The following is a 26,795-nucleotide window of genomic DNA, read 5'->3' as shown; positions in this document are numbered from 1 at the left end:
AAATGCTCTGCTCCTGGACTTCTTTCTTAATTGATGAGTGCAGCCACCTATGTTGAAACACCTGTCTCATCAATTAACTAGCTCAACACAGGTGATGCCAATCATACATTAGGTGGTAAGTCCAGGGGCAGAGTATTTTGTACCTGATGGAAGGGGTCATGTTGGTGGGTAGGCAATACCACTGTCTCCGTACAACAACCCTGTCTCCAATACCCCTGCTCCCCGTGTACAACACCCTTGTCTCCAATATCCCTGCTCCCCGTGTACAACACCCTTGTCTCCAATATCCCTGCTCCCCGTGTACAACACCCCTGTCTCCAATACCCCTGCTCCCCGTGTACAACACCCCTGTCTCCAATACCCCTGCTCCCCGTGTACAACACCCGTCTCCAATAGCCCTGCTCTCCGTGTACAACACCCTTGTCTCCAATAGCCCTTCTCCCCGTGTACAACACCCCTGTCTCCAATAGCCCTGCTCCCCGTGTACAACACCCCTGTCTCCAATAGCCCTGCTCCCCGTGTACAACACCCCTGTCTCCAATAGCCCTGCTCCCCGTGTACAACACCCGTCTCCAATAGCCCTGCTCCCCGTGTACAACTTCCTTGCTCCCTCTTACAGAGAAATGTCTCCACTACCAGGACCGTGACACCGTTCTGCAATTGGCTGGTACCAAGGGTCCATGGGAACAAAATGGATGCCGGATATCGGTGTTCCCAGAAGGACCTGGCTCAACTTCTACCCACTGAGATGTTAATTTAAATCTCACATAGGCCATGCTTTCTCCCTCTGAATTGAGTCAATGCTGATGGTGATATCAAGTTTTTCCTGTCTCCGGGGGAAGCTGCTATGTGGCTTTACCGTCGCATGCCAGGCCAAAGACAATTGGCTAATGACTCACGTAGTACCTATCCTCATTGGACATGTCACTACTGGCAGATGTCTTTTGTGGGCTCCTTATCTGAGAACTATGAATTGTTCATTTGTTTTATGTTGTACTCTGTTCTACTGACCCCCTTTTTTACTTCCGGGGCCTTTAAATTGTCTTCTATATGATATACATGGTTAATTGGATGGGGGGGTTCCCTGGCTTGGGGACTCTTTGGTTCATTGATCCACCTATCCTTTGGGGAAGGAGGGGGGAGTTCTGACACACAACCTGTTAGGTTAGTCGGTAGAGTTTAGGTTTGGGCTCCAGGTGTGCCACAGTTGGGGTTAGGTATACAGGGTGGGGGAATTAATTGGGATGGGTTTGGTTCGTTTGTTTTGTTTCATTGCGATTGTTTATTCTGCTGGTTTTTTATTATTGTTTTTCTTCTTTTGTGATTGGCGTGTACAAGCAGATATTCCGTGTTTCCTTAAGACACTACGCGGGCTGCTTGGCTTTTGAGGGAATATTGGTACGATTCCTGCTAGTATCTTATGTCTGTTAACCAACTTAGGGGGACATTTAATAAAGCTGGGAGAGATAAAATTGGAGATAAATAGCACCAACCAATCAGCTCCTGTCATTTTTCAAACACAGCCTGTAACATGATAGTTAGGAGCTGATTGGTTGGTGCTATTTATCTCCTATTTTATCTCTCCCCAAGCTTTATTAAATCTCCCCCTTACAGTCTTATCTCAGAATCGCTGGATCAGTGATAACATTAAGTGATCCCTAATCCTCCGCCAGATCCGTCATTATGGCTCCGATATTGTCTAACTGAAGCTCATTTAGTGGTCGATATGCTAATGTCCCTCAAAAGACCTTGGGTTGGCTGGTTATTCCATGTTTCTCACATCTCCTCCTCTATGGGATTATCTATTCTTATACGGAAAACTGTTTTATGTTAGAATCTATGCAAAGTGACCCGTGGGGGCATTATGTGCTTCTGCAGTGTAGGATTAATTATATGCCCCTTCTATTATCTATATCCCCTCGGCCTATTTCCATGAAGTCCTGAAAAAAGCTGCTGCTTTTATGGCTATGTCTCCTGATAACCCAGTTGTATGTCTGGGAAATATTAATAATGTCTCTGACCGTTTTGATGGAGTGCCGCCTCGGACACTCCTTGGAGTAGTGGTTGATTTGCAGCCATTTTGGCAGAGCTGAGAGGCAGGGCAGCTATCTTGCCAATGTGGTTTGGGCAGAGCTGTCTTCCATTGGTTGTAGTAGAGATTCTTGATACTGACAGGGTGGCTTTGGGTGCAGACCCCGGATACTTCTGCAGTCTTTGTGAAAGTCTAAATTGACCTGTAGTTTGGCTGACCTGCAATCATACGTCACTGCCGTTGCACTCCCCACCTTGTCTGATGAGGATATGGATTATTTGGACTCTCAGCTAACGCCACCAGAAGAGGTCAATGCAGCCATTCCTTCCTTCCCTGGCGGTAAGGCTCCTGGACTTGGTGGTGTACAAAAAACATGCCGTTGTCTTCTTGAGTTATATCGTAGGTTGTACGAGAGGGTGCTCCTTCCGCAATCTATGTCAGAAGTTCTTATTATTGCCTAAACCGGGGAGTGACCCAAAAACTTCCCGATTCTGATCATTCTATATCTCTTCTCCCTACAGATGTCAAAACTTTGGCTACAAGGCTCAATCAAGTGATCATGCTTTTGATCCACCCAGACCAGATGGGAATTATGCCAGGCCAATCTACTTCCATTAACCTTCGATTGAGCCCTTGGCATGCCTAACACAGGCTTCATCATGGTACCAAGGGCCTTGCTTTGGGCTCCAGAACAGATAAGGTGGCACTATATGCTGATGATTAGCTGCTTTTTATTTTTGAATATCATATTTTCATTCCGGATTGACCCCCCTATTATGCTTAAGCTAATAAACCAATATGGCACATTATCGGGACTTACTCTAAACTGGGATAAGTCTCGTAGGGTGTGGTAGGAAGAGTCAACATTAAGAATGGCAGCAGGTTCTGAATGTCCACATGAAGAAAACAAAATGTATGTCAACATTGGACATAATGAACAATGTCAATCTTTTAACCATGTCAACTTTTCTTGAATGTCAACACATGGGTTGTCGACCTAAAGTCTATGTTGACATCCTGAATATCGACCTTCTGACCGGATACCAGTCTTGTATTTTTCCCCGTCGAGGTAGGCGCCCTGTGTGTCCCCTTGTGCCTCTCCCATGATGCAGTGGGTAAATAACTGTGTATATTTGTATCTAATGCTCCCGGAATTATGTAGCTTTATATGGTCAGCCGCAGTTATATTACCTTAAGGCCCGTAAGAGAGTATGGAGTAGGCTTTCTCCTTCTCCCACTGCTCGTGTTCATTTAGTTACATTTATTATACAGCCCAAACTTTTATACGTTTTCCAACAATCTCAGGTCTTCCTCCCACTTAAACTTTTGTGACGCAAGGTGGGTACACATTAGGCGACCACCCGATGGTGCCGGTGAACGACATATTGGGCGGTAGGGTACACACTGCATGATCCATTGACTGCCCGTCTGATAGGTTATTCACCGGCACCATTGAACTTGCCAGCGTCGGCAGCTGGGTCGCTCTGTCGCCCATGCATGGACGAAGGAATGATCCCGATGTCGGGCAGCTGGGGCGCGCATAGTGGGTACACACGAGACGATGTGCCCGATATATTGTCTCGATCCAAAGGATCGGATGACATATCGTCTAGTGTGTACCCGGCCTTACAGATAGCCTTGTTTCTTCTCTGGTCTGGGTGGGTGGTTAGCTTAATGTACGCACTAGATCCCCATGTGGTCTGGCACTCCCTCATTTCCAGTTCTAGTATTATGCTTCCAAGGTGGCTCACCTATGGTATTGGTTCTGAGATTCTTATAGTAATGCATTACATACTCTTCTGGTAGTCCAGGCAACCCCAGAACACACCACCACCATCACCCTTCAGGCATTGCTTGGTGGTAGGAGGTTTGGCGCAAAGATCCCCTTATTTACTTAGTCACAAAAATATTCCAGACTTGGGGTTTGGATCTAGCTACTCCTTTGTGGCATGTCAGGGGACTTTCTAAGCTACCAGCACTGCAAACCAGTGACGTGTGGGGCAGGTGGGGAGTGTTCTCTATTGGGCAGCTATATGCTTCAGCTTAAATTGGGATTTGGTGTACCTTCCACTCACTTTTATCAGTGCATATAGCTCCGACATGTTTTGGCCATTCAGTTGCCAGTCTCCTGTTCATTTATGTAGAATTGGGGGACGGTCCAGCTCTTTATGACCTAAATGTAAGGCACCTCTGGAAATCTTATAGAATTTGTTATGGGAGTGTCCCCTGATACGGGCCTTCTGGGACAGGGTACTTTAGGCGATTTCTGCCATGGGGGACCCTCAAGTCATTCTTACCCCTACTGTCTGTTCCCTGGGGCTGATGGATAAAGATCCACATCTAATGTTTAATGTGAGTGAATGATGTGCTCAACAACATGGTATCTCTGTAAAACCTTCCCCACACTCAGAACATGAAAAGGTCCTTGTGACCGGTGTACAGCCCTATTGGCTTTCGGTGTAAGCCTCTTCTTACATTCGAGACACGAAAATGGCTTCTTGTTGACGAAACATTTCCCACATTCAGATCTGGAAACCGGCTTCTCCCACGCATGGATTCTCCGATGTGGGACAAGAGCTGATTTGTGCGTAAAGCTTCTCCTTGCAATCAGAACACGAAAATAATTAATCAACCGCGTGAATCCTCTGATGTCCAGTAAGCGATGACTTGCGCCTAAAACGTTTCCCACACTCGGAGCACGCGAACGGCTTCTTACCCGTGTGAACTGCCTGATGCCTCACAACAGTCGATTTACGGGTGAAATGTTTCCCACACTTAGAACATGAAAATAGTTTCTTGCCCGCACGGGTTCTCTGATAAATATTTATATTCACATTCGCGGCAAAACAATTTTCACCTTCTGCGGAGGGACATTTTTTTATCGCCTGTAAGAGCTGTGTTATTGGTAATAATATCTGCATTATCTGTACTATGCAGCACTGGATGTATGTTTGAGGTAACAATATATCCTGCTGGAAAATCTGATGTCATGGCGTGATCTTCTGTTTCACAATCAGATAAAAGGATGAGTCCCTCCAAGGAATTCCAGCTGTTCTGTCCATCTGCTGGGAATAAATGGATGGAAAGATAAAAGCTTCAACTAAAAAAGTTAATTTTACAATGATTCTATAGTCACATTTCAGTACTAGGGGTGTCATTTGTGCCCACGTCAACAAGAGATGGGAAATCTAATGAAACTCGTCAGATGCCAGTCGTATCTGTTTTTATGGCAGGCACAGCTCAATTAATGTAGACACTGCAGATAATTTGTTTAGCACCAATATAATTTAGATTACTAAAGCTCTAGGGAAGAGGTTCCCAAACGTGGTCCTCAAGGCACCCTAACAATTCAGGTTTTAGAGATATCCATGGTTGAACATTGGTGGATAAATCAAATTGACTGAGGTACTAATTAAGTAATCTGTGGTCAACAGGGCCGGATTATAGGCAGGGCGGTTGTCCAGGAGCCCTCACACACACTGCCCCTACCCGGTCTACTCTGCCTCATCCCTTGCATGTCCGACTTGTTGTGGAAACAGACTATTTATCATTAAAGTGTGTGGGGAGGAGACTGGTCAGATCTCTGGGCTGGTAACACACAGTGACATGATGTGAGGAGGAGAGCAGGAGTATAATAGGGGCTGATGGATCCTGATGTATGAGATACACCAGAGAGTGTGGGGAGGTGACTGGTCAGATCTCTGGGCTGGTAACACACAGTGACAGGATGTGAAGAGGAGAGCAGGAGTATAATAGGGGCTGATGGCTCCTGACTCCTCCACTAGGCAAATATATTGTCCTCATTAGTCTGTAGTGACAGAGGAGGGTGTAAGATAAGAGAGTGCTGTAGTGACAGGGGAGGGTGTAGGATAAGAGATGGCTGTAGTGACAGAGGAGGGTGTAGGATAAGAGAGTGCTGTAGTGACAGAGGAGGGTGTAGGATAAGAGATGGCTGTAGTGACAGGAGGGTGTAGGATAAGAGATGGCTGTAGTGACAGAGGAGGGTGTAGGATAAGAGAGTGCTGTAGTGACAGAGGAGGGTGTAGGATAAGAGAGTGCTGTAGTGACAGAGGAGGGTGTAGGATAAGAGATGGCTGTAGTGACAGGAGGGTGTAGGATAAGAGATGGCTGTAGTGACAGAGGAGGGTGTAGGATAAGAGATGGCTGTAGTGACAGAGGAGGGTGTAGGATAAGAGAGTGCTGTAGTGACAGAGGAGGGTGTAGGATAAGAGAGTGCTGTAGTGACAGAGGAGGGTGTAGGATAAGAGATGGCTGTAGTGAAAGAGGAGGGTGTAGGATAAGAGAGTGCTGTAGTGACAGAGGAGGGTGTAGGATAAGAGATTGCTGTAGTGACAGAGGAAGGTGTAGGATAAGAGAGTGCTGTAGTGACAGAGGAGGGTGTAGGATAAGAGAGTGCTGTAGTGACAGAGGAGGGTGTAGGATAAGAGATGGCTGTAGTGACAGAGGAGGGTGTAGGATAAGAGAGTGCTGTAGTGACAGAGGAGGGTGTAGGATAAGAGAGTGCTGTAGTGACAGAGGAGGGTGTAGGATAAGAGATGGCTGTAGTGAAAGAGGAGGGTGTAGGATAAGAGATGGCTGTAGTGACAGAGGAAGATGTAGGATAAGAGATTGCTGTAGTGACAGAGGAGGGTGTAGGATAAGAGATTGCTGTAGTGACAGAACAAGGAGAATATGTGACTGTTCTGTACTTAGTGATTATTACTCACCTGTGCTGATATCTGTAGGGATTTCCTTCTGCTGATCACCCATCACATGTCTCTTCTTCTCTATCATCTACTTTACTATCATTTAGGTCTTCATCCTAAATAATTTCCCAACACAATACAAATATCACATATTAAAGAAATAAGTTGTTAATAAATACAACACTCTTTTTTAGATTGAGTAAATTTTTATTGGTTTATAGACAACAACATCAACAAATAACCAAACAAAATAAATAAAAAATATATAATATACATATATGTGTGTATTATATATATATATATACATACATATATATATATATATATATATATACACACACACACACACACACACACACACACACACACACACACACACACACACACACACACACACACACACACACACACACACACACACACACACACACACACACATGGAATATAAAACCTAGATCTACAAACTGCATCCCAGATCCATTGCTTATAAAAAATATAATATTAATCTGTATACCAAAACAATAAACATAGAGAAAAAAAATATATATATATATATAGATATATATATATATATATATATATATATATATATATATAGATATATAATTTATTTTTATCTATATCTATATCTATATATATATATATATATATATATATATCTCTATCTATCTATCTATCTATCTATATACCACACTATACAAATATTGGAATATTGTCAAAAATAACACCTGAAAAATTGGCAAAATTAACTAGATCCCAATAAATTCTGCTCTCAACTTATCACACAGCACATTACCTCCAACAAAGTAATAATCTACCTCATTATCCTAACAATAATATACCGGTCAATCATTAGGCAGTGCACGGGCATAACAGGATTTAAGCCAACTGCTCCAGATACGTTCATACTTCTTCTCAGCTTTGCGACAAATAAACACATGTTTTTCATGTTCAACAGTGGTACGGACCAAGGACAGCCAAGCATTATAATCTGGTCCTGTAGGAGCCATCCACGACCGAGCCACACATACCTTAGCTAGTGTACACATATTGACAATGTATTGCTTAAGATATCTGTCCACTACCCCATCGTCCATAGAGCCTAAACAGCACGTCAATGGCGTAGCTAAAGTGGGAGCAATACCTGTATTGGACAAAACTCTCAGAACCTTATTCCAAAAAATGCTAACCACCGGACAATCCCATAGAAGGTGCCAGAAAGTACCGCTACTAATTTTACACTTAGGGCATATGTCAGATGCTCTCCCCCCAAATTTTAGCAAACGAACAGGAGTTAAATAGGTACAGTGTAGAATAAACAGTTGAATCTGTTGAAATCTTATAGAAGTCGTGGAAATACGAGGAGCTTCTAGAGCATTATCCCATTCCGTATCACTTATAAGGCCAATATCTCTCTCCCACTTTGATCTAAGATGTGGTAAACTATCCCTATGATAAGAAGACAATATATAGGAGTATAAGTAAGAAAGCGTCTTCCGGGGACCTAAAGATAAAAGGAATGACTTCAATGGGGATATTTGAATTAGAGGAGGGCCATCTGAAAATTGAGCCGAGAGAGCATGCCGTAATTGTAAATATCTATAGAAATATGATTGAGGGAGATGAGCTTCTTGGAGTTGTGCAAAAGATTTAAGAATTGAAGTGTCATATAAATGACCCAATGTAGTTACACCGTTAGAACCCCATGTCACCTCAAGCTGTAAAGAGGCCAGTTCAGGTAATATACGATAACTACATAGAGAAGTGTCTGGATCTAATCCCGTAAACTGTAGAATACTAGATACCAATTTCCATATCTTAATAGCTTGCATCAACAGGGGAGGGCCTTTCTGTATAATTCTACCCGCAAGCAAGGCCTGCAATGGTGTAAAGTTAGGGAAAATCTGAGAAACCAACAAAACGTGCAGGGCATTAGGGGAGTCATAAATACAACACTCTTAAGATGAGACCCACAGAGCTTCTCTACAGACCATATAGTGCAGAATATCTCTGATATTAGGTGATACCTTCACTTCCACCTACCTGATCCTCCTGTGGGACACTGTGGTTCTCCTCTGTATCATCCTGGGAATAAAGAGGACGGGGACATCTCTCTGGGGTATTCCTGTTACTGACCCCATCTGTAGGAGACACACAGTGACTGATTACACTGTATATATGTGATTATCAGATGATGTGTATATAGGTGGCCCCATAGCTGCTCTCCCCATTACAGTACATGACAGTCTCCTCTTACCCAGTGATGTGAGGGGCCGGTGATTCTCCATCATCACGTCCTTGTACAGACCCCTGTGTTCCTCTACATACTCCCACTCCTCCATGGAGAAATAGACAGTGACGTCCTCACACCTTATAGGAACCTGAGACACACAATGATACAGTCATCACCCAGACACATCCCCTGGTGTTACTGTATAATGTCCCATTCCCAGCAGTCACCTTTCCGGTCATCACCCAGACACATCCCCCGGTGTTACTGTATAATGTCCCATTCCCAGCAGTCACCTCTCCAGTCATCACCCAGACACTTCCCCCGATGTTACTGTATAATGTCCCATTCCCAGCAGTCACCTCTCCAGTCAGCAGCTGAATGATCTTGTTGGTGAGGTCCAGGATCTTCTGGTCATTGTGTCTCTCATGTACCAGTGAGTGAGGTGGAGGCACCGTGATGGGGCTCTGGGTCCTGCTCAGTCCTCCTGACACACGGGGGCGGCTGCTGGGTATCACACACTCTCCAGATGTCTTCTTCACTACTGTGTAATCCTGTGCATTGAGAGATATTATTAAAAACTAATCATAGCTAATTGTAAAGCGTAATTGAAAACAATTATTAAAAAAAAAAGAAAAATTCCAAATTTTCATGAATTTATTAACCATATATGAAAATAAGCTACGGAAATATGTTCACTGTTTCGATGTTAATAAGGTGCCCAGTACTAATTCTTAGCTGCTGTTAACACTAGGGATGTGCGGGCTTGGATTAGTTCGGATTTTCCCGCCAAATTCAGACTTCCCGCCAAAAATCGGTTCTCAGAAAGAGGCAAAACTTCATCTTTCATGGATACACATCATCATTCCTAGATAAAGTTCCATGGAAAATGATGTTTGTCCATGAAAGATGACGTTTTGCCTCTTTCTGAGTCCCGATTTTTGGCGGGAAAAATCAGAACTTGGCGGGAAAATCCGAACTAATCCAAGCCCGCACATCCCTAGTTAACACGCAGTGTGAATGTTCTATAACAAATGTTTTTAGGTATAAAATTATGATGACATTTAAATAAAATTGTATCAGTAGGCAATATGGTTGCAGGGGGAACTGCGTTTGGTGGTGCAAGGTCAATGGTTTGGGAGCTGCTCTAGGCTGGAGGTGTCCCATCTCCATACTCTATTCTCGTGAGGTTGCTAGAGCACTACACTTGTGATGTCTTTGTGTCTGATCATTAGTTAGGGTGTCACATATGTGAATTTGTAATGCTAGTGGGTGAAATGGGTTTATGTAGATTTTGAAAATGATGTGAGCTGGTTCTATAGGTGTCAGAAAAGAATAGAGTAACAGCGATTTTGTAATTGCTTTTACTGAGAGTCACAGAGCTCTCTCCTTAAAAGATGAACTAGTATATGGTGATGGTGATAAGGGTTACTGGGTTGATCAAAAACTACGAACCATCCACTCACAAACATATGATTGTAACTTTAAGTGCATAAACATTTCTATCTACCTTCCCAGTCAGGTCCCTGTGTTAGTAATAGAGATACTAGTGATGTCACTATGACACTCCCAGACTCCCTCACCTCCCCAGTCAGGTCTCTGTGTTAGTAAAAGAGATAATAGTGATGTCACTGTGACACTCCCAGACCCCCTCACCTCCTTATGTTAGTAATAGAGATAATAGTGAAGTCACTATGACACTCCCAGACCCTCACCTCCCCAGTCAGCTCCCTGTGTTAGTAATAGAGATAATAGTGATGTTACTGTGACACTCCCAGACTCCCTCACCTCCCTGTGTTAATAATAGAGATATGAGTGATGTCACTGTGACACTCCCAGACTCCCTCACCTCCCCAGTCAGGTCCCTGTGTTAGTAATAGAGATAACAGTGATGTCACTGTGACACTTCCAGACTCCCTCACCTCCCCAGTCAGGTCCCTGTGTTAGTAATAAGAGATAATAGTGATGTCACTGTGACACTCCCAGACTCCCTCACCTCCCCAGTCATGTCCCTGTGTTAGTAATAGAGATAATACTGATGTCACTGTGACACTCCCAGACTCCCTCACCTCCCCAGTCAGGTCCCTGTGTTAGTAATAGAGATAACAGTGATGTCACTATGACACTCCCAGACTCCCTCACCTCCCCAGTCAGCTCCCTGTGTTAGTAAAAGAGATAATAGTGATGTCACTGTGACCCTCCCAGACTCCCTCACCTCCCCAGTCAGGTCCCTGTGTTAGTAAAAGAGATAATAGTGATGTCACTGTGACACTCCCAGACTCCCTCACCTCCCCAGTCACTAGGTAAATGATCTCCAGGGTGAGATTTAATATTTTGTTGGTCATGTGACTCTGGTCCTTGGCCATCCTCGTTGACCTATACAGGGCGTTCCACCTTGATGCTGACTCTCTTGATCCACACAGCTCAACTGTTTAGAAATATAACAAGCATTACAGAGTATAAATGCAACACACTCTAAATATATAATCAAATATGAAACACTAATGAGGGATTATAATTAGCCATGGTAACTCACTGTATGCTAGTCCCCCGGGACTATCCAATTAGCCAGTCCTTGACGGCGATTTTTTTGGGGGGTCTGGTGAGACCCGAAAAAAATCCCTGATAAACTATCAATGGGTGAAAAGACCCCGTTAACGTATAGATTTATGAACTTTTCATGTATTCTATGTGATAAAACTTGCACCAGCCCTATGGCAGTCTCTCAGAATGCAGACCGCGGGGATTCCGGCGGTCAGAATTCAGACGCCAGAATCCGAATACCGGCGCCGCCATCCCGACCGCCAGAATACCGAAGATAAATACTGGGATTAGGGGGAGGGTTAGGATAAGGGGTTAGGGTTAGGCACTAGCGGGAGGGTTAGGCATTAGGGGGCAGGTTAGGTTTAGGCTGCAGGGAAGGAGGGTTAGGAGTAGGGTTAGGTTAAAGTTACTTACCTGGGGGCGTCGGTATTCTAACCTGGGTCGGGATGTCGGCGTCAGGATTCTGACCGCCGGGATCGCGAGCGCCGGTAACCGCGTACCAATCCCTTACACACAATGTGCTACTGCTGAAGGTGAAACCAATGGTCCTTTTGTAGCTAGAAGTCTTGGTCTTCCCAGTCACCAATGTGGTGCAATCTGCTCCACTTCCTAGCAAGGACTGTTAGAAGATGAACAATTGAATTGTTTCCAATTAGATGATCGCCATAGAGACCCACATAAGTCCTCTAAGTTATAAACAAAAGATGGGACTGAGTTACTGCCATCTCAGCTTCCGTTTGTCCAATGTAAAATCAAATGAAGTAATATAACAATTACCACAGTATCAGGGAGCGGTGCTTAGTAATACAATGATCCTAAAGCGAAAAACTAGTATTCTAGGCCCATCATTAACCTTACCACGAACCTGCAAAATTCATGAAAAAACCTCTCTGATCTACGGGGCTACCTATAGCTGTGTTGCCCGACGTTGCCGGAGTTTCTTTTCTCTCTCTTCCAATTTATCTCCCCCTCTTCCTCCGGTATCTCTCTCTCATCACATCTTTCTCTCTCCCCCTCCCCCACATTTTACCTGTCTCCATCTCTTTGTCTCCCCCTCTTTTTCTGTCTCTCTCTCTTTTCCCCTTTTCCCACATCTTTGTACCCCAATATCTGTGGGGCTCCTACAGTTGGGAAAGTCTGTCTGTGTGGGAAGGGGGGGGGGCAGTACGGTGACTCAGTGCTACTGCTGTCCGGTATTATATTTTATTTTGCAATTCTAAAATAAAAAGACGGTGGCGCCATCAGCGACCATGTGTGCGTCCTGCCAAATTTGAACTGGACAGCAAAACAGCGATATCTCCATTGAGTATTGGGGAGGGCTGGCAGGTGGGTTAGCCAAGTTGGCCCGGGGGAGGGGCGTTAAACGTGCAGCATCAGGAGCTGTGAGTAGGGGGCACGCACAAGGCACCATCCAGCTCGGTCTGCACACGTCGGAGACGGACGTTTATCAGGATTATCAAGAGATTATATGGTGTAACCATCTGTGGCAAGACTTGTATAGAGACCAATCCTCTGATTATGCGGCTCACATGGCAGGGGTCATGGTATATTGTATAAAATAGGAATAAATCTGATAAATAACCACTTCCTACCTGACTACATGCTCATGGCACTCTAGCAGCAGGCTCCTGCCTTCCTGTGTATGAGGTGACAATATGAGCTACCTACCTGCAGCCTCTAGGAGTGTATGATATAAATACAGAAGCATCTCTTTAAATCTGACTTCCGGGTTGTGCAGCGTGCGTTCCATTCGCCGGATGGTGCCCGATTTATCCTTCCCCAGGTGGCTGCAGTCCCGCCCTCACATGTAGCCCTCAGCTGTGATTAGGCGGGAGACGGTGGTTCTAGAGCGCTGATTGGCTAGTGTTCCCGTCTAGTGCGGTCAAGGGGGATGACCATATATGGAGCGTGTGACGTCACACCCCCTAGTACCTAGTGGAAGCAAACACTAGGAGCCGGGTCAATATCAAATTTCATAGTGAAACCGGTCCTTATGCGCTGGACAGCTGCGGCCATTTTCTCGTGGTTTAAATCTTCAGAAAATATAATATATGATGGAAAAACAGGCACCTACTAGTCTCCCTAGTTCAGCAATCAGATGACTAGATACCTTTAATGGCAAATACTGCTGGTCAGCTCAGATGTGGCACTGCTGCAGCAGGGTACATCCTCCTCCTCCTCCTTCACTAACAATCAGGGCAATGACTTGATGACAAAGATTACAGCATGGTGACACAATCACTTTTTTCATAGTTCTATCTAGTGTCCTGCACACTCCACAGTACTCGACCGGGCCCGGACTGGTTGGAGAGGCCTGGCGGGGCCCCACTCAGTGTCCAAGCTCGTGTGTCCTCTCAATGGTCCAACCTGTGCATACTCCTGTTGTGGGTGATTAATGTTGATTTGATGCTACTATTCAGATCTCATTCACAATGGGAACTTTATTGAAGAATGGATTATGCAAGGGGAATAATCACAGCATTACAGCTGGAACTGAGAACCTTTCCACTATCAAACAATGATCATTAGACTAAAGGTACAACTCACTGGTGTGGTGAGCCACCATTTGGGGGGCATGGGAGGGGGTCTTGTAAGGGGCCTGGAAATGTTGATAATCTCACCACTTCACTGAGGCTTCTACATCACTCACCACTTGATGATCAACTGTACCATCAGTTTGTCTCCAATTGTGAAACCATAGTGAGGAACCTCCCAGTGCCCCTGCACCCACGACTACGGCCCCAGTGTCCCAATCACTGCTGGCCACCAGTCTAATCCTGGGCATAAGAGACGAAACGCATTGAGTGTATAGCGTTGTACCAGTACTTTCTTCAACCGGTGCAACTGAATGTAAGATTTTATTATATTTTGTATTTATATGTGGTGTGTACAAATAAACTCCTACTACAATATTATACCATGGGAGCATATATTTGTTGTATCCACATGAATAATACACACTGAGGTGTATCCTGGTAATCCTCTGATGGTTGGCAGGATGATCCTGCTGGTTCCATAAAGACCCACTTTGATGATCTTTTATACAACACTGTGGTAAGCATATTATGGGGCTTATTCAACTGGGTGTGTGAACTGCAAAAATCCCGCACCTGTGCAGGCGCGGGATTTTTGCTAGTCAATTAGGTGCGTGTTTTTTTTTTTCATTTTTGTGCCCCGGGAGGTTATTTTCACGCACCTCCAGATCTCGGCGGCACCCCCCTTGAGGACTAATTTACTCACCTACTGCAGTGCTGTCTTCTGTATCCAGCGCCGGAAGCCGGGTCCTCGGTCCTCTGCTGCAGGGTATGTCAGTGTGTGTTTGTAAGTGTGTGTGCTCCCCCCCCTTCCCCGGAAGGGGTGCTGGGAGAACTACATCTCCCAGCAGCCCTTGCCCCACCCACCAGCCCCTGGAGCCTACCAGCAGCCCCCAGGACTCCCAGCAGCCTCCTCTCCAGAGAGAAGATGGAGGGGAGGCCACCAGGAGCCACGGAGACCCCCGGGCAGGTAAGTGAAGAATCTTTATTTCCTTTTCTCGCGCCGCATGGTTTTCAGCTCTGAATATTTTGATACAGCAGGTATCGGGAGCGTGCATACCCACAGTACTCTACAACTGGACGCAAGGTTTTTAACCACGCTAAACCTTGCGCCCAATTGCATATGCCCCTTTGTATCTCCTTTTACTACTAATTTATTGCACCAGAGAGCGCTTGTTTCTTACCCTTTCCTAGTATACAGTATATACATATATATATTAGCAGATGAACCCGGTTTCACCAGGGTAGACCTTAGATCAGTGGTTAACAAACTTTTTTGAATCACGGCGCCCTAGAGTATCATCATTGTTTACATGGCACCCCTAAGATTAAGTTTGTTATTGAGAAATTCAGAAAAAAATGAAGTGAAGTAAATTGAGCTTACCTGTCATCCTTAGGCTCAGTTATGTGGTGGTGTACAGGTTTGCACTTCTGTTTGTGCACATATTTACATTACATTGACCATAAAGAATTTGATTTGGTGCTGGACCACCAACCTGAGGCACCTCTGCAAGTGTCCTGAGGCATCCCTTCCTAGTGGGCACCTACGTCATGGAGGGCATATGCTCCTTGATTTTCATGTTCCTAAATTAGGTCCAGGGGATTGGGCTGGGCATTGATGAGTCAGTCAGTCATCATATGATAGTATTAGGGTGCATTGGTCCTATAATTTCAAACATAACTTTTATTATGAAATTTTTATCCGGGATGGGATCAGGTGGGGGATAGAAGTGGGAGCAGGAGTGGTGGAGCAGCTGAGGGGTGGAGCTGATATATATATATATATATATATATATAGAAAATACAAGGAGCTGGTATAGAGCGCCTACTGTGCTTATATAGCTTATTATAAAGTGCTAACAATATAAAGTGATATCGTGCAATAAAAGTGCTAATGCAAGGATAGTAATATCAAATTATCACTATCCTCAAATATTTATGCAATTTGTTATATATAGAGTATAACTTATAAAATAACAACGGTCTGTATGACTAAAGTGCTATTGCAGAGATCCTTCAAGGATCATAAACTGAATTAACAATCATAACATTCCATAAACGTGTGCAAAAAATGCATAAATAATTTAAAATGTGAATCAATAAAAGTGCAAAAATTCATTTAAAATAACAAATTAATTTTAATCAGACACAACAATAGATATCCTCCTACATGAAGGATAAATGACATAAAAACACATAAAACCATGGACAAAAATGTGTATATATAAAAAAGGACTATAAATTTATCAGAATAAATAGGAATAAAAATCGTAGCTTATCTGATAAAAATGGCAAGTTCATGAATGGAAAGATAATAGCAGCCTCCAACGCGTTTCGTCCGTATCCTGGACTTCTTCAAGGGATATTTTAGCTCCTGTGGGGTATCCAATATTTATACCCCCTCTAATAATGACAAACAAGAATTGACAGAGCTCCTTAGTGACATCACTTCCGGTTTTCTAAACAGTTCCTCTCTATTAAAGTGGAGTAACCACTTAGAATCACATTAGGCCATTTCCTTTATTAAAACATTGTTAAATTGGAAGTCTGTTTCCTAAATATAAATTATTTGCTAGCATATTACTCCTTCCTTGCTGTGTATCGCGTCGCGTCACTTCCGCCCTTGTTATTCGTGCATCGCGGTCCTTCCGCCCTTACTTAAGCAGTTCACTACATCACTTCCTCCTCCGTTGTCAACATCCCCATTGCGCGCTATGCCTCCTCCTTCCTTGTGCAGGATAGGACCTTTTATCCACTCGTCCGCCCGTCACGTGTGTCACGTCCAGCGTCAAAGCATCTCCAGTTACTGGCGGCCTCCATCTTTGTACTCTAAATGTATCCTTTGCCCGCGGCCATCTTGCTACTCTCATAAGTTCCATTTTCTTTGCCATATTTATGCTCCCATCTGCATCATGTTATTTATAATCCTGGGGATAGTAGTTTAGTTATTATTTCCTATATGGAATAATGGATGACAATATTAGTTTAAATATATATAACCAGCCATATGCTTGGACTCTAAAAAATGATGAGAAATTGTGACAGTTTCTAATTATTCTCCACACCTATTCAGAATCATAACTAGAATTCAAACAACTCCATAAATAAATAAATATCACATATATTGATGTATAATGTAGACTTATATGTGGACACTAGTAAAAAATCCTAAAATCATACTATTGGGGACTAATATAGTACATCCTTAAAAAATAATAAGTAATGATGATATTAAAAATTCTTCTTAAAAAAAAATGGATGGCAATCTTCTTTAGGGATTTTATAGTTCATATGCATATATATATATATAGTCTTTTCACTGTGTAGGGTCAGTTGGTTCTTATGTGAGTCTTGAAACATGTAATCGATATTGTTGCATTCTGGAAATTCTTACTCCCATCTTCGGATTTATAAATCAGAGAATTCTTCTTAGGTCGTATGTCTTGGGGGATTCATGCTTATATGTCACATAAAGATACTACCGTACCTGGTCTTCCATAGAGGTCTCCCATCCAAGTACTAACCAGGCCCAATGGTGCTTAGCTTCCAAGATCAGACGAGATTGGGCGCTCTAACCCAGGTATGACGGTAGGTTATATTAGGACCTAACATGAAATCCCTTTTATCTTTTTCATCTTCATTAAAGAAATGGTGCTATCTCATAATTATCGTTAAATCCTCTAGGAGTCATAGTGTCCAATTCGAAAATCCAGAACATCTCACGTTTGGATAATTTATTTGCAAGATCTCCTCCTCTCTCTCCCAATTCCACATGTTCTATAGCTTTGAACGTTAGGTCATCTGGATCCGATCTATGGTGTGAAATAAAGTGTCTTGACACCATATGAGTCTCCACCTTGTTCTTGATATTCCTTATATGTTCTTGTATACGAAGTTTTAAAGGTCGTTTGGTCTTTCCTACATATTTTATTCCACATGAACATTCCAAGAGGTAAATGACTGAAGTTGAATTGCAATTAAGATGTTGTTTAATTTTGTATTCCTTGGTATTTGCAGAATTACTGAAGTTTTTTCTCTGCCGATGTAAAAATTTGCATATATTGCACTTGCCACATTTGTAACTCCCTGGACAGTTATGGATAATGTTGGATTTTGAAATATTAATATCACTTAACATACTAGGTGCTAGAGAATCTTTGAGATTCCTTGCCTTTCTGAATACAATGGGGGGTCTGGGTGGTAGAATTTCTTTTAAGACTGGATCCATTAGAAGGATCTTCCAATGCTTATTAAGGGAAATCTTAATGTCTCTCTCCTGTGCGTTATATGTTGTGATGAATGGGATGATATTCTTCTCTTCCTCTTCCACATTCTTATATTCCAATAACATATTCCTCTCCATGGTATCCATTTTCTCCTTTGCTTCCAATAATAACCTTGGAGGATATTCTTTCTCTAAAAATCGATTTGTATATATTTGGATTTGCTTGTTACATGTTTGTGTTTCACTGCAATTTCTTTTTATTCTGTGAAATTGTGAGTACGGAATATTCTCTTTCCATCTTCTTAGATGTCCGCTCTTAAAATGAAGATAACTATTGGTATCTACTTCCTGTATGAAGTTCTTTGTAATGATCGTGTTTTCTTCTCCACGTAGAACCAAATCCAGAAATTCAATAGTACTCTTATTTATTTTCGATGTGAATTTCAAATTCATATTATTCTCTGAAATGTGATTTAAAAACAATTGGAAATCTTCCTCTGACCCTTCCCATATTATCAGAATATCATCTATATATCTCTTAAAAAATATGATGTTATTTCTAAATGGATTATTTTCATAGACATAATTCTTTTCCCAACATCCCATAAAAAGATTGGCAAAGCTAGGGGCAAAAGTTGTCCCCATAGCAGTGCCGCAAATTTGCCGATAAAATTGGTGTAAAAATTTAAAATTTTACACAAATTTTTACACCAATTTTATCGGCAAATTTGCGGCACTGCTATGGGGACAACTTTTGCCCCTAGCTTTGCCAATCTTTTTATGGGATGTTGGGAAAAGAATTATGTCTATGAAAATAATCCATTTAGAAATAACATCATATTTTTTAAGAGATATATAGATGATATTCTGATAATATGGGAAGGGTCGGAGGAAGATTTCCAATTGTTTTTAAATCACATTTCAGAGAATAATATGAATTTGAAATTCACATCGAAAATAAATAAGAGTACTATTGAATTTCTGGATTTGGTTCTACGTGGAGAAGAAAACACGATCATTACAAAGAACTTCATAAAGGAAGTAGATACCAATAGTTATCTTCATTTTAAGAGCGGACATCTAAGAAGATGGAAAGAGAATATTCCGTACTCACAATTTCACAGAATAAAAAGAAATTGCAGTGAAACACAAACATGTAACGAGCAAATCCAAATATATACAAATCGATTTTTAGAGAAAGAATATCCTCCAAGGTTATTATTGGAAGCAAAGGAGAAAATGGATACCATGGAGAGGAATATGTTATTGGAATATAAGAATGTGGAAGAGGAAGAGAAGAATATCATCCATCACAACATATAACGCACAGGAGAGAGACATTAAGATTTCCCTTAATAAGCATTGGAAGATCCTTCTAATGGATCCAGTCTTAAAAGAAATTCTACCACCCAGACCCCCCATTGTATTCAGAAAGGCAAGGAATCTCAAAGATTCTCTAGCACCTAGTATGTTAAGTGATATTAATATTTCAAAATCCAACATTATCCATAACTGTCCAGGGAGTTACAAATGTGGCAAGTTATTATTATTATTATTATCCTTTATTTATATGGCGCCACAAAGGTTCCGCAGCGCCTTACACAGTACATAAATGAGCACACAAGAAAAACAGTTAATAGTAATACAAAACAATGCAGGACAAGGACAAGGTTATAAACTCAGCTGCAAAACACAAGCAGCAGGACATGAGCAACCAGGTGGTAGGTGCCATTGTAGGGAGTTAGGAGTAAATTATACTATAAGTAGGGGGAGGAGAAGCACGTGAGGATGAGGGCCCTGCTCGTGAGAGCTTACATTCTAAGGGGGAAGGGCAGACAGACAGGGGTGACACAGAGGGGTAGATAGTGAAGAAGGAGCATGGAGCAGTGGGTTAGGATATGTGCTGCGGAATGTGTGTGTATAAGACGACCTGATGTTATGTAAAAATTAAGTCCTTCATACATCTATCTCTATGATAGAAAATAGATTGTTTGTGTTATTTACATGAGAGATGTACAAAGTAAAGTAGAAGCACTTTAATTTGTGTGTTACATTTTAGCATCTATATACAGCCTGACAAGAAATGCAGCTATTATGGGACTGTCCCGCCATCCTAATACAGTAGTGACTACTTTAGTTCCAGCTGCTGGGTGCTATGCCATGCTCCTGTGAGTGGGTGCATCTCACATGCTAGACCCACTCACAAATGGGTGCAGCCATACATGATGTGGTCCCACAGGATGTTGCAGTACCCGGGCCCAGAATTTCTCTTGGCAGCCCTGGAGGTGACAGAACGAGGAGGGAATGGGGCTTAGTAGTGGGGTAACAAGACCATGGAGGGAGGTGGTTGAGAGTGGAGGTATAGGAGAAGTGGGGGAAAGAAGCAGAGGGTTGGAAGCAGACTGATGAGAGAAAAAAAGGAAGAACAGCAAGTGGAGGAAACAGGAGGGGGAAGAGAGGGACGGATAAAGTAGAGGATTATGTGGACATAGAATATGGGGGTTGTGTGAAGTAAGGGTGTTCATGCTGTGGACAAGGTAATAATTGAGATGTAAACTGGAGTGGAGGCTGTGAGATATAGAGTCAGTGTGATATAGAGACAGTGTAATGTGGAGGCTGTGTGATGTAGAGACAGTGAGATATAGAGTCAGTGTGGATTAAAGTTGTTAAATGTTCAAAAATACATGTAAAGAACAGTGCTGCTAATGTATGAGCGCAGCTCCAAAAGTGATATATAAAGGAGAGGTATGTGAGTAGTGGGTGCAGGAATTAGTTTATAAACAAATTATTAATGTGGATAGATGTGACACAATTGGAAAAGGCAATGCAAAATGAATGAGGACAAAATTACAATGTACCCGAGCTGATCCAGTCCAAAGTGTTCTGATCAACAAAGATCAATCAACAAGAGCAGCACACAGACAGGGGAGCACTTGCAGTGTCCAAGCAGTGAGTGCAGTAAGTAGTTGCCTGGATACAGCAGAAGATGTTGATTTTGTTCATTCACATAAGTATGTTGCTTCTTGTTGTTCAGAAAGTGTTCTGGTTTTGAGTTTCGTTTTCCTCCAGTTTAACTCCAGCGTAACTCCGACTTAGTTATCAAATTGTATTTACACTTATAATCAGAACACTTTGAATCTTAACACAGACTATGGCAGCCTCCGGCTATGCAGCCTGTGGGAGCAGTAATATCTAAAGTTACAAACATGTGTCTCTGTGCTCACTGATTGGGACCCCACCCCAAAAGCTCTAACACACACTAAATTGGGATGCAATAAAGTCTAAGATAAACAATTTGTGAGAAGGGGGAGGCCAACACAGATTCACAATACATTCCTAACTTCCTTTAGATAAATTGCTCTTAGTATAGCAGTAGTTGTAATTTACCCAGTATAAATTTTCAAAACTGTGCTGAGGCAATCACTAAAACAGCATCTGATGGGAGCAGTAGTTGTAATTTACCCAGTATAAATTTTCAAAACTGTGCTGAGGCAATCACTAAAACAGCATCTGATGGGAGCAGTAGTTGTAATTTACCCAGTATAAATTTTCAAAACTGTGCTGAGGCAATCACTAAAACAGCATCTGATGGGAGCAGTAGTTGTAATTTACCCAGTATAAATTTTCAAAACTGTGCTGAGGCAATCACTAAAACAGCATCTGATGGGAGCAGTAGTTGTAATTTACCCAGTATAAATTTTCAAAACTGTGCTGAGGCAATCACTAAAACAGCATCTGATGGGAGCAGTAGTTGTAATTTACCCAGTATAAATTTTCAAAACTGTGCTGAGGCAATCACTAAAACAGCATCTGATGGGAGCAGTAGTTGTAATTTACCCAGTATAAATTTTCAAAACTGTGCTGAGGCAATCACTAAAACAGCATCTGATGGGAGCAGTAGTTGTAATTTACCCAGTATAAATTTTCAAAACTGTGCTGAGGCAATCACTAAAACAGCATCTGATGGGAGCAGTAGTTGTAATTTACCCAGTATAAATTTTCAAAACTGTGCTGAGGCAATCACTAAAACAGCATCTGATGGGAGCAGTAGTTGTAATTTACCCAGTATAAATTTTCAAAACTGTGCTGAGGCAATCACTAAAACAGCATCTGATGGGAGCAGTAGTTGTAATTTACCCAGTATAAATTTTCAAAACTGTGCTGAGGCAATCACTAAAACAGCATCTGATGGGAGCAGTAGTTGTAATTTACCCAGTATAAATTTTCAAAACTGTGCTGAGGCAATCACTAAAACAGCATCTGATGGGAGCAGTAGTTGTAATTTACACTTATAATCAGAACACTTTGAATCTTAACACAGACTATGGCAGCCTCCGGCTATGCAGCCTGTGGGAGCAGTAATATCTGTGCAAGTGCAATATATGCAAATTTTTACATCGGCAGAGAAAAAACTTCAGTAATTCTGCAAATACCAAGGAATACAAAATTAAACAACATCTTAATTGCAATTCAACTTCAGTCATTTACCTCTTGGAATGTTCATGTGGAATAAAATATGTAGGAAAGACCAAACGACCTTTAAAACTTCGTATACAAGAACATATAAGGAATATCAAGAACAAGGTGGAGACTCATATGGTGTCAAGACACTTTATTTCACACCATAGATCGGATCCAGATGACCTAACGTTCAAAGCTATAGAACATGTGGAATTGGGAGAGAGAGGAGGAGATCTTGCAAATAAATTATCCAAACGTGAGATGTTCTGGATTTTCGAATTGGACACTATGACTCCTAGAGGATTTAACGATAATTATGAGATAGCACCATTTCTTTAATGAAGATGAAAAAGATAAAAGGGATTTCATGTTAGGTCCTAATATAACCTACCGTCATACCTGGGTTAGAGCGCCCAATCTCGTCTGATCTTGGAAGCTAAGCACCATTGGGCCTGGTTAGTACTTGGATGGGAGACCTCTATGGAAGACCAGGTACGGTAGTATCTTTATGTGACATATAAGCATGAATCCCCCAAGACATACGACCTAAGAAGAATTCTCTGATTTATAAATCCGAAGATGGGAGTAAGAATTTCCAGAATGCAACAATATCGATTACATGTTTCAAGACTCACATAAGAACCAACTGACCCTACAGAGTGAAAAGACTATATATATATATATGCATATGAACTATAAAATCCCTAAAGAAGATTGCCATCCATTTTTTTTTAAGAAGAATTTTTAATATCATCATTACTTATTATTTTTTAAGGATGTACTATATTAGTCCCCAATAGTATGATTTTAGGATTTTTTACTAGTGTCCACATATAAGTCTACATTATACATCAATATATGTGATATTTATTTATTTATGGAGTTGTTTGAATTCTAGTTATGATTCTGAATAGGTGTGGAGAATAATTAGAAACTGTCACAATTTCTCATCATTTTTTAGAGTCCAAGCATATGGCTGGTTATATATATTTAAACTAATATTGTCATCCATTATTCCATATAGGAAATAATAACTAAACTACTATCCCCAGGATTATAAATAACATGATGCAGATGGGAGCATAAATATGGCAAAGAAAATGGAACTTATGAGAGTAGCAAGATGGCCGCGGGCAAAGGATACATTTAGAGTACAAAGATGGAGGCCGCCAGTAACTGGAGATGCTTTGACGCTGGACGTGACACACGTGAAGGGCGGACGAGTGGATAAAAGGTCCTATCCTGCACAAGGAAGGAGGAGGCATAGCGCGCAATGGGGATGTTGACAACGGAGGAGGAAGTGATGTAGTGAACTGTTTAAGTAAGGGCGGAAGGACCGCGATGCACGAATAACAAGGGCGGAAGTGACGCGACGCGATACACAGCAAGGAAGGAGTAATATGCTAGCAAATAATTTATATTTAGGAAACAGACTTCCAATTTAACAATGTTTTAATAAAGGAAATGGCCTAATGTGATTCTAAGTGGTTACTCCACTTTAATAGAGAGGAACTGTTTAGAAAACCGGAAGTGATGTCACTAAGGAGCTCTGTCAATTCTTGTTTGTCATTATTAGAGGGGGTATAAATATTGGATACCCCACAGGAGCTAAAATATCCCTTGAAGAAGTCCAGGATACGGACGAAACGCGTTGGAGGCTGCTATTATCTTTCCATTCATGAACTTGCCATTTTTATCAGATAAGCTACGATTTTTATTCCTATTTATTCTGATAAATTTATAGTCCTTTTTTATATATACACATTTTTGTCCATGGTTTTATGTGTTTTTATGTCATTTATCCTTCATGTAGGAGGATATCTATTGTTGTGTCTGATTAAAATTAATTTGTTATTTTAAATGAATTTTTGCACTTTTATTGATTCACATTTTAAATTATTTATGCATTTTTTGCACACGTTTATGGAATGTTGTGATTGTTAATTCAGTTTATGATCCTTGAAGGATCTCTGCAATAGCACTTTAGTCATACAGACCGTTGTTATTTTATAAGTTATACTCTATATATAACAAATTGCATAAATATTTGAGGATAGTGATAATTTGATATTACTATCCTTGCATTAGCACTTTTATTGCACGATATCACTTTATATTGTTAGCACTTTATAATAAGCTATATAAGCACAGTAGGCGCTCTATACCAGCTCCTTGTATTTTCTATTTGTTTGTATATGTAATAGATCACCACTGTTACATTATTTTGCTGGTTGAGCTGACACTCACACATTCTTGGGGGTGCATTATAATAGTGTCACATTATTACAAATTTTAGTGTGAGACAATAGACACACAACTGATAAAATACCACATTGAGGGATTTGCACCCAACTGGCGCTGTGATCTTCTGCTGCATATATATATATATATATATATATATATATAGCAGGGGTGAGATGGTCATCCAATAGTCAAACTGGATTTCAAACTACCTTCAAGATCCTTATTACAGTTCAACCGCCATAGACTGGTCACACGAGTAAGCACGCCAGGAAAAATCCGAGGTAGGTTTGGAGAGGACCTACCCCACCTATCAGTCTAATGGGTAAATTTACTCAAGTGAGAGTTTTTAGAAGTGGAAATGTTGCCCATACCAACCAATCAGATTCTACTTAACATTTAACTAGCACCTTCTTTAAGATAATAGCTAGAATCTGATTGGGTGCTATAGGCAACATCTCCACTGCTAAAAACTCTCACTTTAGTAAATTTACTCCTAACAGTTATTTTATCCATATCATCCACATCTCACGCAATCCGCTTCTGGTGGACCTCTATCAATTACAATGTGAACATTTTCAAAACGGAGTAAATATTACTCTCTAATACCGATAGGCTGCTAAGAAAATTGTGAAGCGGTCAATCCTTTATTATAGCTGATGAGTGAAACACGATGTTGAGGAAATTACTGTTGGAAAATAGATTGAATTTTTTATATATGTCATGAAGCTTTATTCTTTTCAGGCACAGCAAACAGTTGGTTTGATGTTGTGAACTGAGCTGTCAGCAAACAAACTTATACTTGTCACATACTGACTCCCCCCACGTGGATAAGATGAGGACCCACCCTCTGTTCTATCGGTAACAAATATCTGTGTGGTCATCCGAGTGAGGTCATCTGGTCACAGTAAGTGCTTTTTGTTTTTGAGATATAGAAGTGGGCTCTGAAAGCTGGCAGCAGGCGTCACTGTTGAGAACTGCAAAGCAATTGCATGGAGTGGAGCGGAATTCAAATAGGCACTAATAAAGATCCTCTTTTGCAGAGTATAGTTCATAGGAAACTCTGGTGGTTCAGAGTACAAACCAGCTGGAACACAGTTGAACTGTATGGCACCGTGATAAAACATCAGGACAATCTGGTAACAGATACAATATATAAGCAGCGTTCGGTACACCGTGAGATTGAAGTAGTAAGGCACAGTTCAAGAGAGACCCAAAGACTGGTGAAATATGCAGGCAGAGGTCGGTTCACTGCAAACCGGACAAGAGACTTCTGGAAACAAGATGTAGGAGAACACACTCTGAACACCCATAGCTTGTAGCAATAACCAAGCACTTTGTCCTTGGGATGCCATAGGTGGAGTTGGCAGGAGACGTCATCCACGGAGGGAGTGGGAGACTGGTACAACAATGACATGTTATGCACTGTGGGACCAAGATGCTGGCAGCGTCCCAGAGGATCGCCATGGTAGAAAACTGCCATGATCTCTAATTATGAATGCCCTGATACCATGTAGACCTCAGCTGGCAAGAGACAACTACACCTGGACCACCGCAGCAGACCTTCCTGTATCCTGCAATACACCAACCTGCGATGCTCTGGTGAGTTCTGACAGCAAGCTCTTTGCTCGAGGGCAACTTCCAGGTATACCAGGCTTGTTTGGATTCTGATGAAACAAATGTTGAAGGTCAACATGAATATTTTTGAAAGGTTCCCAGAACCAATCCTCCAAGCTAAACCGCTTCCATTTAATTTGAAGTCGAACATGCCTCCCGACTGAACAGGAGTTGAGAATCCACTCCACAATGTAATCCACATGAC

The 26,795-nt window shown here is 41.8% G+C and overlaps 1 protein-coding gene and 2 pseudogenes across 1 annotated transcript in view; 1 reads left to right on the top strand and 2 right to left on the bottom strand.

Moving 5' to 3' along the window:
* Positions 1-13,273, bottom strand: part of LOC148506435 (uncharacterized) — a 97,022-nt gene extending 83,749 nt beyond the window's left edge. Inside the window, exons 1-7 of the mRNA XM_088446743.1 lie at positions 13,181-13,273; positions 11,257-11,396; positions 9,331-9,522; positions 8,996-9,119; positions 8,782-8,879; positions 4,700-4,845; positions 4,508-4,632 (exon numbers count right to left, since the gene is read on the bottom strand). Coding sequence (XP_088302869.1) covers positions 4,508-4,632; positions 4,700-4,845; positions 8,782-8,879; positions 8,996-9,119; positions 9,331-9,522; positions 11,257-11,396; positions 13,181-13,262 — 907 coding nt within the window. The 5' untranslated portion in view covers positions 13,263-13,273. The remainder of the gene's footprint in view (positions 1-4,507; positions 4,633-4,699; positions 4,846-8,781; positions 8,880-8,995; positions 9,120-9,330; positions 9,523-11,256; positions 11,397-13,180) is intronic.
* Positions 13,274-17,521: 4,248 nt separating this feature from the next.
* On the bottom strand, positions 17,522-17,640 carry LOC148506434 (5S ribosomal RNA; annotated as a pseudogene).
* A 5,477-nt stretch (positions 17,641-23,117) lies between these two features.
* LOC148506433 (5S ribosomal RNA) lies at positions 23,118-23,236 on the top strand (annotated as a pseudogene).
* Positions 23,237-26,795: the final 3,559 nt, after the last annotated feature.

Source organism: Taudactylus pleione, unplaced genomic scaffold (genome assembly GCF_031769625.1).
Source record: "Taudactylus pleione unplaced genomic scaffold, aTauple2 ptg000404l, whole genome shotgun sequence".
NCBI classification, from domain to species: Eukaryota; Metazoa; Chordata; class Amphibia; order Anura; family Myobatrachidae; genus Taudactylus; species Taudactylus pleione.
Note: the sequence above shows the minus strand (reverse complement) of the source record. Positions and strands in the feature narration are given on the sequence as shown.